Genomic DNA, 16660 nt, shown 5'->3' on the forward strand with positions numbered 1-16660 from the left:
GGGTTGTGGATCCTGGCCGAGGCAATGAGGCTATGAGTGCAAAAACATGTGAGTAAACTATAGCTTGGATTTATCCTGCATGGATTTGGCTGAGTAGCTTTCAAGAACAGCTGCTTGTAGTTCTAAGCACGGTATAGTAAGCTGCTTTAGGAGAGCTACTCTAGTCTTTGCTGCGACGAACTAAACTGTTCAAGAGCAGACGCCCTTTTTTAGTCGCATGAAGGCGCAGCTCCACATGCTTCTTGCTATGCGTCAATGAGAACGTATAACACTGGGGGTTCGACAGCACTGACTACCGTGAAACATCTTTCGAAGGATACCCTGTCTAGCTCTTAAATATCCTGAAAAAGTTAAATCCAGGTTTCCAGAACTGGAAGTGGTACTGAGTAATCCCAGTTTAGCCCCAACTGCCACGGTTTTTGCAGTCCCTCTTTACTCTGATTATAACCGCCGCTGAAAATCCAATTGGATCGTAAATGCCGGCCACTTAACTCAGGACCATCCTTTTTAAGTTAGCGCGCTGCGCGGAATTCTGGGAGTGAAGCACCTCGGGAGTTTCGCAAGGCGCAGTATCATCATTTTCTATTTTATTATTTTTTTTAACGATTTTGTTTTGACTCGTGCGAAGGACTTCGCCGTAAAAGGAAGAGTAGAGGCCTAACAGCTCGCAGTCTCGGCTCGTAGTCTGACGCAGAAAGGGTTCTTCGAATGCACTAGTAGTGCCCGATCTCGGAGTGAGCCTTTTAAAAACTATTATACAATATCCGGTTATCTAAAGCAATCAATGGAGGTGGAGTAAGGTTTTATTTAACGAATCACCCTTGAGAAAGTTCGACACTTAATGAAAGTACAAAATCTGAAAATAGTTAGAAACTTTTCTCCAGCTTTCATAAAGAATCAACATACGCTGATATACCTAATTCTTGCCACCTGAAAATTAGTAACAAGGTAATCTTTATTAATGCTTAATACTGTTTCTTCGTAATCCAGATTTTCTTATAAACAACTGACTATCAAATTTGTAAGAATGTATTCATTGATAGAAGATGATATAATTTTCAATCTATGAAAATATGCATGCATATTAAAAGCTCATTTTCATATGAAAGCGTAATTTTGACTTCATTAAATACTTCATAGCCTGTTCCAGCCGTTTAGTTAGTAACACAAAGCCTGATGGTAACCGGCACGATAGTAGCGGGGGAGTAAAGGAACGAGGGAAGCTTGGATCGGGTCGCGAACCGACCTAGGCCTCCCTCCATTTCGCTCTTCCGTTTATGTCGCGTCTTTAACGACTTCGCTCCGTTTAACCAACTGAAGCCTGGAAAAGGTCGAATACTTCACAGTGGGGAATTATCATTGCGACCTTAGAAACGTGTATTCTATTTACAAACAACTAATAATAGTCTCAAATATATTCCTTCATGTCAGGAACACAGCTTCTGAGTCATTGCTTTCTGCAAACAAAAAATAAATGAACAAAAAATAAGCGAAGAGAATTGAAGGTAATGGAAGAGTCAAGCATCTTTCTCATGAAACACTGTTCAACAATTGCAGTCCATCCAGAGCTACACTCAAATTGATGGAATTCACCCTTTACACCCCCAACATCAGTATGCATATTCTCCCTACAGTTCGCTTAACATTTCCTAGGGTGCCAACATGGAGAATTTGTGTAACAATCAAGAGCTTCATTTCCTGTATTCTTTTGGCTTTAATCAATGTTTGATATAATAAGGAGAAATTAGATGCAAATCACTCAACAAGTTCAATGAGAGTCATCCCCATTCCCCTAAGGTGCTAGTTGGCTGTGTCACAAACAGTCACAGTCCACTTACCAAAGGCTCCAATTCTTTTCTGTCCACAAGGTTAAGCTCAGTAACAAAATAATAGAAATGCTTGTAACACTGGTTTACGTGAGCTTCCTGGAAGAAAACTTTGATAGTCAAGCCCTTTTCAGCATTCTGATAAAGGTAGTTAATGGAGCAACTAAGGTACTGTACATGCAATCTGGAGATTCTGGTTCCAGCAATCTACCTTATTACATGTACTAGGCAGTGCTTTTTAAATTGGCAACTGGTCAACTCTCTTTTCCGGGGGATTTTAACCACTAATAACTATTTAGAGTGTTTGATTCATTGGTTAATTATAATAGATGTTGTTGCAGTTATTAACACCATTATATGTTATATTATTATTATTATTCAGGGATGTAGCTTAAGTTTTTAACAGGTGGGAATCTTGCAATGATAGGTGGGTATTTGGGACGAGGGCCCACTCTAGCGTGCCTTTGGCATGCTGTACTTAGATTTAAAGGTGTAAACAAATGAAATAAATAGATAACAATCTTCTGACAACATTTAAAAATATTTTGGAGAAAGAAGTAGTGCTTCACAGCCGGAAAAATCGCGTTCACAGCCAGGTAATTTTCCCAGCTTCCAGCTATTATCTACATCCCTGTTATTATTATTAATGAATTACAACTGAGTGCAGGATGACTATGAAGTACAGTCTGATGCACATTTAAAGTTATGAGGAGAAATCAGAAGAGGAGAGGAATGAAATATGAGAAATGAACAAAACATGAAAGTAGATCAGAGGCAAAAATAAAACAGATGAGGTTATGAAATGGAGGAAACAAAAACAAAAAACAAGAGGGAGGATAAAGACAGGAAAACAGGAGAAGCATGCGAAACCAATATTTGGGTTACATGTTTCATGGTAGGTACTGATACCCTCAATGCAGTTGGCCTTTAAATATTTATTGTGCAATGTGATAACTGGATGTACTTACAGCTCCTAAGGATTGTACTTTGTCAAAGTGATGGATGTAAACATGAACAAACACCCTAAAGAGTCTTGTAAGGATCTTCTTGGAAGTTGGAAGAAATGTTTTTGGAAATGGAACATCTGAAATTACCACAGCATTGGAAATTAGATGTATTTTTGTCCATTGTCTGCAAATTGCATTGTTCATTCCCCTGTGCAACAAGTTGAATATTTTTTTTAAAGCTGTACAGGATATCAAATTGACAAAAATGTCTGGAATCTTGTATAAAACCTCCAGGGACCTGTGGAGAACTAAGTGTTACCCTCTTGCTTATTTCTTTTGGGCAAATTCAGGCGTAGATATATTTATAACATCAAGCTACAGTAGTTAAGTTTCAGTTATAACCAATTATCAATGTTCTTAATCTAAAGGGTTTGAAGGAGGGAGGACATTTTTCCAACATTAGGAAACATGTAAATTGCTTGCAGAAATCTATTTACAAAGTGACATTATAACATAGCTAGTAAATTTGTCTGATCAAATTCAATTGCACAAGTGTGCTTCATATTCCTATTGTGCACGCTCATGACATCAGCAAACAAATCCCTCAAGAAAAAACATTTTCCATCAGGTTGAAAATGTTATAAAACAATTAGTGAATACGTCAGCTGTGTGTTCATCAAGATATGAAGCACTTGGGAAGTTTGAAGAGCACTTAAGAAGCTAGAGTTGCTCTCAGCTATGCCTCCAGCAACTCTTACGCATCTTTCTTGTTCTCTAAACTTCCCGTGTGCTTCATATCTCGATGAATGCATGTCAACGTATGAACCAATTGTTAATTACACACTGTTGTCAAAAGGTGTCAGAGATGAAATAAAGATGTAAAGCCAGTCAAAATGAAAAATACTATAATTGCAGTGTGTTAATTTGGCAATTTGGTATTAACAACTGAGTTGATGATGTAAATTAGCCATTGTAAGGAGTTTCAAAGCTAATGTTTCGAGCATTTTCCCTTTGTCAGAGTGGATGAGCAAATGCTAATTTGGTAGCCAAGATTGGAGGATTGTTTATCCACTGCCTATGATCACATCTTTATTATTATTTCTGCAGGACAAACATTGCAACAAGCAAATGGTCTGTTGCTGTACCTTTATCAATTGGGAATATATCCTCATTGTTAATTTGGCTCTCCACCCAATCCATCAGCAAGGAGATATACTGAACAAAAAACAAACAAAAATGTATAACACAATTAATCAACATGTATAGAAACTTCTCATCAATGCTGGGTTTGAAAAAGTGACTAGGATTTCAAAAAAAAATTTAACCATTCACAACCTTATATCAGTGTGCAAGTTCTCAATTTTAGGATATCTGGGGTTAAACATGGTAGCTCACCAACACTGTAATTGTGGCACTATCACTAGTCATTATGTGCAGGGAGATTTCAATGTTTCAGACCAAAACTTTCCACTGATGGTCAATTTGTACTGTTGGAATATATTATTTTAGTTCTACACTCTGATTGGTTTTCATTGTCCAAGCACCTCAAGTTTAAGTAAATACAATGCAATTGGTAACACAAATACATGTACCTCCTGTGCTGGAACTGAAGTTGGTTTTTTATATTTGTCTCCATCACACCAATGGTACTCATACCTGGAGGAAAAGAAAATATTCACCCTTCAACTTCCAGATGAGATTAACATGTAACTTCTCCCTATAATATCAATGCAGTGTCCAGCAAAAAAGGTGAGTGATGAGAATACTTACATTTATCATGTAAAAGTTGTTATTTTGATCTAACATCAATTTTTTGTGCCTGATTTACAAGAAAATATGAATCAGGTCTTGAAAGTCATAGGGTAATTGCTATGGAAGACCTAAGCAGACCACAGTATTTTTTTAAATACAGTACACTATGCACCTTTTTCCTCCAGACATGGTTGGACAACTCTCATCAGTGCAGACTTCAGAAATTGCTCCATAAATCAAGTTAATGCGATTAAAGAAATCTACAACTGTGTAAAAAAAGAAAAGAAGATTATGCCATAATTACATGGTAATGATAGTTTTTCACTCCGAATTAAAATTCACCATATTCTAATATCATTAGAATATCATGAATTTTAATTTGGAGTGGCAAACTATCATTACCACGTAATTATGGCACAATTTTCTTTTTTTGAAATATCATATTTTTTTTAAATATCATGTTTTGCAATAGATGCAACACAGTTGCAGATTATGATGATATAGTTTGCTGAAATAATGAAATGCACTAAACAAATGCAGCTAAATGGTGCTTAGCCTTCTCCCAAATTTATTTATGAAGCTTGCTATTTGAATATCTTGCTCTCCTAAATTTTTCCTGACTTTGCCACCATTACTCAGTGAAAAAAAATGGTCTTCTTCAATAAAACATTTGGATACCATCTCTTGCTTACAGAAGCCATGTTTTCAGTTTTTCCCCATATCTATTATCTTTATTCCTCATTTTCTACTTCAAAATGATACAATTATTACCACAATTTTGGCTGTCTATTTTTTCCCATGACAGTTGCTGACAAAGAAACTACACTGCACTGTATCTGAGCTTGGATCAAACTGAAAAACCATCACCAACTAACATGCCCAATTTTGAGTAGATTCAGATTGTGAGGTGATTTGTGATTTTTGATGATATTGCATGGCAGATGTTTTTCAAACATGCATAATTGTTGAAAGTACGACCAGCTCTCCTCAACCATCATAACCTTGATTCGGCCTCTTAACAGTTTTGCACTTGTGCTGTGTCCAATCAAAGCATTGAAGAAAGAACCTACTACCATGTTACATTCGTCAAGAAGTACAGCAATCATAGAAAAAATAAGGAAAGTTAAGAAAAGAGGAGGAAAACATTTTTTTTTTAAAAGTGAAAAAATAATCACAGCAACTGTATCCTAATGTGCTGATTAGAAAGAGTCGGTTCCACTGAATTAACTTCAACCACAGCACACGTACATCCGCAATCAGATTAAGTTTGGTATCTGAAGATGAAGTTTATCAAGCATTATCTTAAATGAAGAGCATTATCTCAGGAGGATTGTTTAAACAAGATGTGAAAGTTTGATAAAAAACCCGTAACGCGATAATTATAAACTTACTGTGAACAGCAACCCAGTCGTTCAAATCTTCATCATCTGGGAGTTTCACGCATTCTTTCAAATTGATTCCAGAGTGCAATGAAGCCTTTCAAAGACAAACATGTTTAGTTATACTTAACGCAACAGCTTCAGCATTTTCGAAGGTTCACTAAAATAAACATGACGGCAGAGTCAAACTACATGGTATGTTCAGTTTCAATATCAACGAACCTTGGATTGTTTGTGAAGTTCATAACGTAATGTTCCTTCTTCAAGTTTTCTTTTGGGACGGAACGTCTAAAAGATAAAAATGATTGATTAAACAAGATGTAAGCACGAGAACGAAATGAGTCCGATCTACACGATCTCTCACTATTACTGCAAAATCGTCCCACAGAAGCAAAACAAACACTTGTAATATCAAGGAGGCGGAAACTTAACGAACTTTCAACTCAATTTGAAATGACATGAGATGGTGCAAATAACAAAAAATTACCTTATCCTTCTGGAAAAAGTGGGAAAGACCCTTGGCAGCCATTGAGGGGGGATGGAGTCCTTTTACTTTCCTCATTCAGCGGAAGTCTCTTCACTATGTAATATTTTACTCTTACCATATAAAGGCAAATTGAAATCATTAATCGATCGAATTTCAGAAAGTCGTCATAAATCAAATAAAATACGAGCCAGCGTTCAAGAAAATGACAGTCATGCGCGAACCTTCTCAATTCTGCTACAACTTGTGCTAGAGGGAAGCAAGGGAATTGCTCTCTGAAATACGTGTATGCTTGATTTTCTTGCCTAGATTTGGACAAGATTGGTCTACAGGATGGCAGAGTATTGGTTGATTTCTGCTCCGGGTGATAAAACCCCACAGCAGACTTACACAAACCTGAAAAGCAGAATGACTGGACTTACGCCAGTGTTTTCTCTTCAGCTTCCAGAGCTCAAGGTATGATCGTGATGATCTGATCTCGCTGATTGCATTGAAAAATTCGTCGAAAAGAAGCCACAATTGCAGCGAGTATGCTTATATATTGTAAATCTTCAGTTTTTCTGACTGGTAATGAAGGCTTTCTAGTCTTTAGTCGCATATTTATTAAGGATTCTTTTATTGGCGATCGCGATTCTTTTTCTACATGTAAAGTTTTGCTATGTAAGTTCCTCCCTTCAAATAAATTTTAATTGATCAGGCGTCTTCTCTGTCTTATAGCAATGTCTGTTTTATAATAAACTTGGTTTTGTGTAGTCATGTATTCATCTTGAAACTCAATAACTCGTACTTGTTTTATCTTCTATTACTGGATGACAACTTACTGAACTGTAGGACTTTCTTGGTTCGATCCTATAGACAACAGCAGTCGCAAACTGAAAAAAAGGGTGACAGAATAATATGCATAAAGTAATTTAGGAGTGAAACAGAAATCTTGCTTCAATTGGTTCAGAGGTTTAATTATAATGCCTCAACACAAAAAAACCAATATTTTCATAATTATTACATCACACTTAAATTTGGAAACACTTGTAATGGTAACACCTGTGGAGTTGTCCAGGTTCTCACCCTATACTCTGTCACTAAATTGGTTGGTTTCTATGGAGAAACAAGTTATAACAGTAGTCCTTAAGGTAATCGATAGTTTTGTCATGGTTTTCTTTATCCTTAACTGTTTGCTTCTACTCCACTGTACTATGTGCATAGCAAAGTGGTTTGCATTTTACCTTTGGAATTTTAACAAAATCTGGTCAAAATTTTCAAAATGTCATTTTCTTGCTCTTTAATTAGAGTGAACATCAAAGTTTAATTTGTTGCAAGAAAAATAGATTTTCTCAGGAATCAGTAGGAACAGAGAAAAGGCCTGAGTGCTAGAGTCTAGTTTGTTTGGATGTCTGTGGTAACGCAGAGGCTGGCAATTCAGTGAAGCAAACACAGTTAGTTTTGTCCTTAAAGGCTTGTGCATACTTTCCAATACAAAATCTGTGAAAACTTTTGTTATTTTCCCAATGTATACTTTATAAGCTTTACATTGATGTATAGTTTTCCATGAATTCTTTTAATTAGCTCATATACACATAGGATTTTTGACAGTAACCCTAAGTCTATAATTTATAATCTGTTCATACCTTGCTTATTGATATCATTATAATTTTTAGTACTCATTGAGCATAATTTGCTTAATGTATCAGTCAGAGCTACCAGTGAAAACTGTAAGCTGGCCAGAATTACTGGCTAGTCTGCCTTTCTTTAGCTGGCAACATTAGCCTAATTTTATCAATTTGCTGAAAAACATTATCAAGGAAATTTAATTTAAAAGTTAAACAACCATTTCCCAGTTTTAAGTGGAGTTAGATCCATAACATACCAGTGTCGTACCCAGCTCGCATCAAGACATTATCAAAGTTATTATAACTATTTTGTTATGGTGAATTTTTTTGTTTGGGGAGGGACATCAATTCCTATCCCTCTTTTGCCAGGTTGGAACTTTGGATACACTTGTGGGGTTATCAGATGATTTAGGAAAACTGGATGGTTTTGTTGAAAGGTATGAGTTTGATTTTATGATTGCTCTACAGACACATCAGCACTCTACATCAGCTCAACTATTTCAAAGTCGCTATTTGACAACTGAAATCATGCAATGGCCACAAGAAACAATTTGGTAGCCAAAAAGATTAACATTTCAGGAAACTAGGGAGAAAGAGGCAAAGTGTTTGATTCTGTAGAAGAAAGTGACAAAAATGAGATACAAATATATTCAGAAAATGTGATTTGATATCATGCTGTCCAGTATCCAGTGTCACTGAATCATTTTGTTATTTGTAGTGTGACGCGCAAGTTAGCACACTATATGGGTGATGTACTAGAAGAGCATCAGGTACATATATAAAGATGTATACTTTAACTTTTATCTTCACCACTTTCCCAAACAACAAGCTTTATTCATGATGACAAATAGCCACATTATGACTTCTGAAAGTTAGTACATGTAATTAGTTAGTACACCATTGTTCTTCCCATATAGATAGAGTAAACCCTTAAAATTTTGGCTGCCAGTAATATTTTTTTTTTCTTCTTTGCTTTGTTTTTTATGAAAAATTATTTCAATGCTTAACTAGCTACTGTTATTAAAATCACATGGTGCTAGTCAGGTGATACCACTTTCCATTGAAAAATTCCAGGGTCTTTGAGACTAAAATTACTATAACTTCAAAGGACAAGAAGTTCAAAAATAGTATTAACAAAATGTTCTGGTCAATTTAATGAATGAACTCAACATTATTATGGAATGGTATCTTGCTATTAATCCTTTAACTCCCAGAAGTGATTACCATGTAAATTCTCCCTATAGTATTGATACATTACACAGCAAACAGGTCATGAGAACACTCAAACTCATCAGATAGAATTTATTACTTTGATTGAACACCTAATTCTCATAATCAAGCCACAAGGAAATGTGTAATAGCTAGAGGGGAGAATTGACAATCAGATCTTGGGAGTTAAAGGGTTAATTACCTCTCTTGTATTGTTAAGATAAAAAAAAAAAATAACATCAAATGGAAATGATTTGATGTTTTCTAAAGCATGATTTTTTTCTTTCCTCAGGACCGAGTAAGGGAAAACCTGCTTGCAAATGGGCGTAAGTATGAAAGTTATACTTGTATAGATAGTTGCTGTGTGGATATAGATTTAGTTGTTGTGTCCTTTTTGATTTGGTTCTGTGACTGGTTTGTCTGTTTCTTTTATACTTCAATTAACAGATGAATGATGTAAATTCATTATCTTGATTAAAAGGTCAAAGTAACAAACAAATCCTCACTTGATATTTTTATCATCCCTGGTCAAAATATGATGCACATGTATTTCATAGAATTTTGTAATGGTGTAGTTACATGAGATACAGGCAAAATATCTGTGCGTAGGATACTCAACTGTACATCAAACCATCAAATAGAGTGTATGAATTATACAAGCTCAGAACCTTGACATGGTCTGGTTCAAGCTTGTCTCTTTCCATTTCTTCTTTATCATCAACAAGTTGTTTTCAAGTGTAGTTTAATTGTATTTTACCTTTTCACAATCTTATGTGAAAGCACCTTGACAATGAAATCAAGATTATTGTTAATATTGATTTTTCATTATCACATTGTAGACTGCGCACTGCTATATTTTAGACTGACTCAATAAGTTGTTTTCATTTTGGCAGAGGACCTGTCTAACTTTGTAACAAAGTTCCAGTGGGATACTGCAAAATACCCCACCAAACAATCACTGAGGAACTTAACAGAGATTATAAGCAAGGTTTGTCAACCTTTAACACCCTAACATCAGTAAGCATATTCTCCATACTGTTCTCTATACATTTCTTAAGGTGATGACAAGGAGAATTTGTGTTTTCTCCTTCCCTCATTTCCTTTATTCTTGTGACCTTATGTTTGATTCAGTGATGAAATTGTACAAAGTAAGAGGAATAAGAACTAGTGTCTCTTTGAGATCAGTGGGTTCAACAGTTTTTGGGTCAAATACCAATTGTTTTAGAGTTACCAGTGGTAAAAGACAAACTAAGGAAAAAACCTTTAATATAAGTAAAAATTGTATTTTCACCTGCCTTTCTCTCCACTTTGTGAGCTTCCCTGCTCCCAAGCTTGTCAACTGAAAGATACAAAGACAGTTAGCTTCTTAGTGAGCTCATCTTGATTTTGCTGACAAATAATTATTTTGCTTTTGAATTAATTGTTTATAATGTTATTTAACAAACTGCAGCAAATAACACAGATTGAACATGACCTGAAGAGCAAAGCATCTGCTTACAATGCCATCCGTGGAACCTTGGCTTCACTGGAAAGAAAAGCTACGTAAGTGTGGAAGAATTAAGAATTAAGCTCATCCTCCTGTTACAATTGTAGGTATTACATGTTCTGTTCATCAGGACAGGTACAGTTTGGGGGTTGGGGGAAATTTGAACCATAACTGTCAAGTAGGTCCAGCAGAATAAACATGGAGGTGTTTAGGGATGAAAAGTTCACTTTGAAAGCAAATGGCTCAGAAGAAAAGGTCTATTGGAAAGTCATGGTTATCGTAGCTGATGTTGTCTTTTACAAAAAATGGACAATCAAATCTGGCACTTGGGTAGTGCAATTTTGGCCTCAGGGTGCAGGAATATGGAAAAACCAATCTTCAAAAGTTGAAATGCTTGGGGTGGGATCATGGAAGCTTTGAATAAATCAACCCATAACTGATAGTTTTCTTCATGACATGATCTTAATGGCTTCTGTTTGGAATGGGGCCAGCATGGAGTGTTAAAGATCTTAGGCATAATGCACGTATAAGAGTGAATTTGCTCTTTATGTAAATTTCTAATAATGAAGTTGCCATAGTTTGTGGACTATTGTATGCATAAAAATACATGTATCTTCCAGCAAAACATTTCCTTGTCTTCCCCCAACACACACACACACACACCCCTTTCTTTAGATGGAGCTGTTCAAAATTATACAGTATAGTGTTTGTTACTTTGACCTTTCAATCAAGATAATGAATTTAAATCATTCAACATCTGTTAATTGAAGTAGAAAAGAAACAGACAAACTAGTCACAGAACCAAATCAAAAAGGACGCAACAACTAAATCTATATCCACACAGCAACTATCTATACAAGTACAACTTTCATACTTACGCCCATTTGCTAGCAGGTTTTCCCTTACTCGGTCCTGAGAAAAGAAAAAAATCATGCTTTAGAAAACATCAAATCATAAATGTTTTTACTGAATTAACAAAAGATATTTTTATCTCTTGATAGGGGAAGCTTGTTAACAAGAAATTTAGGTGACTTGGTGAAGAAGGAAGATTTTGTTTTGGACTCAGAATATCTTACCACACAGTTAGTGGTTGTTCCCAAGTATGTTATATTGTCTTGGTTTTTAAGAAATAATTATTTTATATTGTATGTGAAAGGAAGTACATGCACATCACATAAATTTTCAGTCACAGTCTTGAATTACTGTAGGCTAAATAATTATGGTTTGATTTTTATCCAAGGGCCCTTACCTCTGAATGGGAGAGAGTTTATTGGAAAATTACAGATATGGTTGTTCCGGAATCCTCAAAGTGAGTCTGATAACTGTCACTAATTATAAAGTATGGTGTTCAGATTAACTACTGTCTGTTTCTGCAAAGATGTACATATATGGTATCAAACTCAACAATCTCAAATTCAGCTGTGATTAAGGATGTCTTGATTCAAGAAGGTTCACTCCTAGTCACTTTGTGATGAGAAATTTTGCATATGTTTGGGAATGATAAGCAATTATTGGTTGAGGTTGACCATGCTGTCATGAATTATCAATACCTAGGTCTGAGTTATCTGCCAAAGCCAAAGTCCAATGCAGGTAACATAGACACAGTGTTTGATAATCCATGTTATTATGCAAAAAAAATTCAATAACCTTTTTTAGTTTAAAAGCATTCAGCCATTTTGAGTTTCTCTCCGAGTTTGCAAAAGTTTGAGAACACTACACAGACAAGGGGCTGGGAAACTAGGCACACTTTCAACACTTCTCATAGTACCAAAAGTACTCAGGTTTTTTTTAATTGACCTTGGTTTAGTTTTGTTTTTTTCTTCATTGGTTTTTAGGCAGGTTTATGAAGACAATGATCATGGGCTGTACACTGTCACTCTGTTCAAGAAAGTTGTAGATGAATTTAAACTTCATGCAAGAGACAAAAAGTACAATTCATTAGTTGATGATTAAATTGTTCTATTTCAAAATTATTGTACTTAAAAATTAATTATACAGTGAAAGTAAAGGTTTATTGTTGCAAGGTTCTATTGAACATTCAGTTAAGGTGATTGGCATTTTACTTCTCTTTTCAGTATCACTGCTGAATTAAACACCATAGTCATGGGAATATAGGAAGTGATCACCAACTGAAGGAGCTCTTAATTGTTAAAAAAATTCTCCTCGTCAGTACCACAGTAAATGTAGAGAGAACAGTATGGGAAATATTTACTCTGATGCTAGGGTGTAAAGGGTTAAAGCCTTGATGAGGACATTGGGTTGAACTCCTCAAAAGAGAAAGTCTATAGTACTGACTGTAAGATTTGATAATGAAAATAATGACAGTAAGGAAAATAATAAGTTTTGAGAGCATTATGCTTTTCATTGATGAATAAATGATTGAAAATAAATAGAAGTGGTAGAAGAGTTATATTTTAATTACCGGTTAGAATAAATTCCATTTTCGTTGAGTTAAGGACGTTTAAAACTTAACATTTCAAGTTACGTTTAACCTCTTTGTTTGTTTGTTAATTTATTTTGACATAAATTTTTGTTCCTTTAGATTTTTAGTTCGAGAATTTGTGTATGATGAACAAGCTCTTGAAGCAGGAAAAAACGAAATCACAAAACTGGAATCAGACAAGAAGAAGCAGTTTGTAAGTTACGTGGCGTAAAGACACCACTAAATGCTTACTCATTAACCAATCAGAATCCGAAAAGAAGACGTGCGGCGGGCGGCACCAAGCGTGGGAAGACAAGCGCATGTAGAAACAATTGGGTCTGTCCTCGCACGTGATGAGTTTAAGGAGTTCTTTTTTTACTCTGATTCGTTAGGGAGAGATTGTGAGTGAATCAGGCGACCAACGATTGTTCTTGAACAGACAGTACTTTTTTGCGTAGTGGTAAATGTATCATTTATTATATTGATTATTTTATTCACATTCCTAGGGTCCGCTTGTGAGGTGGCTCAGAGTTAACTTCAGTGACTCTTTCATTGCGTGGATTCACGTTAAGGTATGGGCTTTGCTACGAATTTTCATTACGGTGAAGTAACTCGTAAAGTTAGACAGCAACGGTTAGAGCCCAGATCAATTGATTGTCGCAAAACGAAAACTAATACAATCATACATGCTTGTCTTTATCGCAGGCCCTTCGTGTGTTTGTGGAGTCAGTTTTAAGGTGAGCTAAAAATGATATATAGTACAGTCTGCCTTGCAGGTTGTTCCTATCGCCATGAAATTCTTGATTCGTCACTGAGACCCAACCGGGATACAGAACTCTTCAAGAGCCGAACCAAGTACTGAATCACTTAACAAAGGATAATTCAATTTGAGACTTCTTGGCTGATTTTCCCGCCTAGCTTGGCTGTGAATGCCTATCACTTACAATATTTCAGTATTAATTCTCTCCACTTACTGCCATAAATCTCTTACAATATTGGTTGTGAGAATCTGGTGTTTAATCAGACAACATCCTTTTGTTATAATTTCATTCAATACCTGTCGCATGTCTGCCTGATAGACCTTAACCATTGTGAGGAGAAATTACTCTTTGGTCAGTTCAGATGCCAGTTGAGAGAGTGCACCAGAGGCCCCTGTAACACAAGTTAGAGAACCGATGTTGGTAAATTGTCAACTGCAGTTTGAACAGTAACCCTAATTTAATCCATTTTCTTCCACTGGTTTTCAGATATGGTTTGCCCGTGAACTTCCAGGCTATGTTACTACAGGTAAAGTTTGTTCGAATCAAGCGTATTATTCCGAAATGCGCAAGCTTTTTTTTTTAGCGAAAGAGGGGTCTTTCACGGCGATTTGCAATGTTTTGATGTTTTGTAGACCAACATTTCTTCCTTCTTCTGTAATGCCAACCGTGGCCCATAACACTTTCAACACTGACTTATTCACCAAGCTACAATAAGACTCGCTTATTACCTACGATCAGACTCAGATTTGTGTTTTCTTGGAGCCCGCTCGTGAAACTTTTCCCTTCATTCAATAGTCTTGATTCCAGTTTGCCTTTTATTTCTTTTGTTGTTGTTGTTGTTCTAACAGCCATCAAAGAAGACATATAAGAAGATAAAGGATATGTTGGACACATGTTATCAACATCTTGATAACCAAGGATTCAGTTCCAGCATGTATGACGCCAATGTATGTACGATCACGTGTTTGTCTTATCATACCTTATCGTTGCACTCTCAATTGGACCCAATCTTAACCTCACCCAGGTTGAGGCAACTTGTTGTTGTGCAATTGCTTCTCCTCTCGGATAGGATCCCAGTCCATTGCAGGTTATCCCACAGTAGTCCGTTATGTTTTCCTGAGAGCTTACTGATGCCATTTGCACTCCTGGGTAGATGGTGGCTCTATAAGAGTACAATGTCCAGCGCAACAATCTTTTCAGTACTCCCACTCGAACCTTTTGCTTCAGAGGTCAGTGCGGTAGCACCTAGACACCATGTCTTATACCCACTCATAACCTGGGAACAAGCTCACGTCAGCGCTGCAACACGAGCGTTTCTTAGCCCGAAAGAAAGTCCGATTCCTTGAAGAAAGCGAGCCGGCGAGAGCATTGCTAGGTGCAGACCCCAGCAAACCTCTCCCCGGCTCGTCTCAAATCTTCCCGTGAGTGAAGAAATGCGCTAATAAAGAGAGCCAGCTGGCAAGCTAACCCCACTCATAAACGAATGAAGAGGGTAGTTTCTAAAGAAACTGTGCTGCTACGTTGGCAGGAAAGTATAACAAGGTAATTTAGTATGATTAACTGAGTTGATAACGTAAATTGGCCGCCGTTTCAAAGTTTTAAAGCTGACGTTTCGAGCGTCAGCCCTTGGTCAGAGCGAAGACGAAGACGAAGGGCTAACGCTCGAAACGTCAGCTTTGAAACTCTAACGTTGGCGAATTTACGTGATCAACTCAGTTGATAACCCTACTCATAAAACATTTGTGTCTTGTTTTACAGAGTCTTGAGATCCCAGGTCTCAGCCTTGCGCATCAGGAGTATTATCCATACGTGTTTTATCAAATTAAATTAGATCTTATTGAACGGTAAAGATCGTCAGCCACTAAGAATTGTTTCATTTTATCAATCTTCAAGAATATTGTAATTTTTGACCGAATGAAAGCGACATGGCAAAGGATCATCGGGAATAGTCGGAGAAGTGTCTTTCGATAATATTACTTCCAAATTTGCCTTTAAAAATTATGAAAAAAATTGAGATGTAAATACAATATTAGTGTAAGTAGGAGGGTCGCTCTCTACAAGCGAGATTATTTACGATTAAAATGATTTCCCATGTGTACAGTAAAGCTCAAAACAGAATGGCAGATCAACAACCCATACCTGAATAAGCTTTGAGTTTGTTAGTTCTCTTAGTTTTCCTTTCCCCAACTTTTTTTTCCTTTTAGAGATCTATATGAACGTTCAATTGTCTTTCACTTACCTTGCAGGAAAGTGGTTGTGTGGGATGCTTTCCTTTCAAATTTTGCGCGGACGGAAATTGGTGCGCGAGAGGCCAAAATTGAACCCCCGCGCATGCCCCTACGTTCCCCTACGCTTGATGGCTGTGTTGTTTTGAAATTGCTCACTGATTATACCCGAACTTTTGATAAGGACTGAAACATGGCCAAAGTTGAACGTAACGAAAAGTTCGAGTCATATTGATAAAACACGTTAGTTTATTCATCGTTAAAATTTTTGGTTTTTAAACTCAGATTTATGTTAATGATTTTTTTACCAAATAGGTATTATAGTTTGCGAAAACAAATTTAAATCCTCGAACTGATCAACACTTAAATCTATCGCCGTGGAAGGCTACCTATATATATGAGTGACGTTACAATAAAATGAAATAAATCAACACCTGATTTAGTGTCAGTTTTTTTTTTTTTTTTTTTTTTTATTATTTATTTACTTGTTTATCCTACTGATTCGGTTTAGTGCCCTGGTACCAATAAGCGCCCTCTCTAATAAGTACCCCCCTCGAATTTG

The 16660-nt window shown here is 36.3% G+C and overlaps 2 protein-coding genes across 2 annotated transcripts; one reads left to right on the forward strand and one right to left on the reverse strand.

The window, feature by feature from the left end:
- Window positions 1-785: 785 nt before the first annotated feature.
- LOC113680599 (MOB kinase activator-like 3) lies at window positions 786-6655 on the reverse strand. Its single transcript, XM_027197635.2, has 9 exons — window positions 6392-6655; window positions 6127-6192; window positions 5917-6001; window positions 4698-4791; window positions 4366-4429; window positions 3919-3988; window positions 2795-2910; window positions 1839-1925; window positions 786-1457 (listed from the first exon to the last, which is right to left on the reverse strand). The coding sequence occupies exons 1-9, from the start codon at window positions 6464-6466 to the stop codon at window positions 1428-1430; spliced, it is 687 nt and encodes a 228-aa protein (XP_027053436.2). The 5' UTR covers window positions 6467-6655; the 3' UTR covers window positions 786-1427.
- Window positions 6558-16536, forward strand: LOC113680598 (V-type proton ATPase subunit C). Its single transcript, XM_027197634.2, has 15 exons — window positions 6558-6844; window positions 8365-8432; window positions 8714-8765; window positions 9497-9530; window positions 10098-10192; window positions 10655-10746; window positions 11692-11790; window positions 11931-11999; window positions 12526-12618; window positions 13233-13326; window positions 13619-13684; window positions 13818-13849; window positions 14360-14399; window positions 14722-14820; window positions 15632-16536. Exons 1-15 carry the CDS (start codon window positions 6722-6724, stop codon window positions 15719-15721), a joined length of 1146 nt encoding a protein of 381 aa, XP_027053435.2. The 5' UTR covers window positions 6558-6721; the 3' UTR covers window positions 15722-16536.
- The last annotated feature ends 124 nt before the right edge of the window (window positions 16537-16660 follow it).

Source organism: Pocillopora damicornis, chromosome 3 (genome assembly GCF_964200805.1).
Source record: "Pocillopora damicornis chromosome 3, jaPocDami1.2, whole genome shotgun sequence".
NCBI lineage: Eukaryota > Metazoa > Cnidaria > Anthozoa > Scleractinia > Pocilloporidae > Pocillopora > Pocillopora damicornis.

Excerpts from the sequence above, each read along its gene's own strand:
- LOC113680599 (XM_027197635.2), bottom strand. The coding sequence starts at position 6,466 with ATGAGGAAAGTAAAAGGACTCCATCCCCCCTCAATGGCTGCCAAGGGT. Across the intron at positions 6,193-6,391 it reads ACTTTTTCCAGAAGGATAAG|ACGTTCCGTCCCAAAAGAAA; the intron begins GTAATTTTTTGT and ends TTTATCTTTTAG. Across the intron at positions 6,002-6,126 it reads AACTTCACAAACAATCCAAG|GCTTCATTGCACTCTGGAAT; the intron begins GTTCGTTGATAT and ends TGTCTTTGAAAG.
- LOC113680598 (XM_027197634.2), top strand. The coding sequence starts at position 6,722 with ATGGCAGAGTATTGGTTGATTTCTGCTCCGGGTGATAAAACCCCACAG. Across the intron at positions 14,400-14,721 it reads TCCAGGCTATGTTACTACAG|CCATCAAAGAAGACATATAA; the intron begins GTAAAGTTTGTT and ends TTGTTCTAACAG. Across the intron at positions 14,821-15,631 it reads CCAGCATGTATGACGCCAAT|AGTCTTGAGATCCCAGGTCT; the intron begins GTATGTACGATC and ends CTTGTTTTACAG.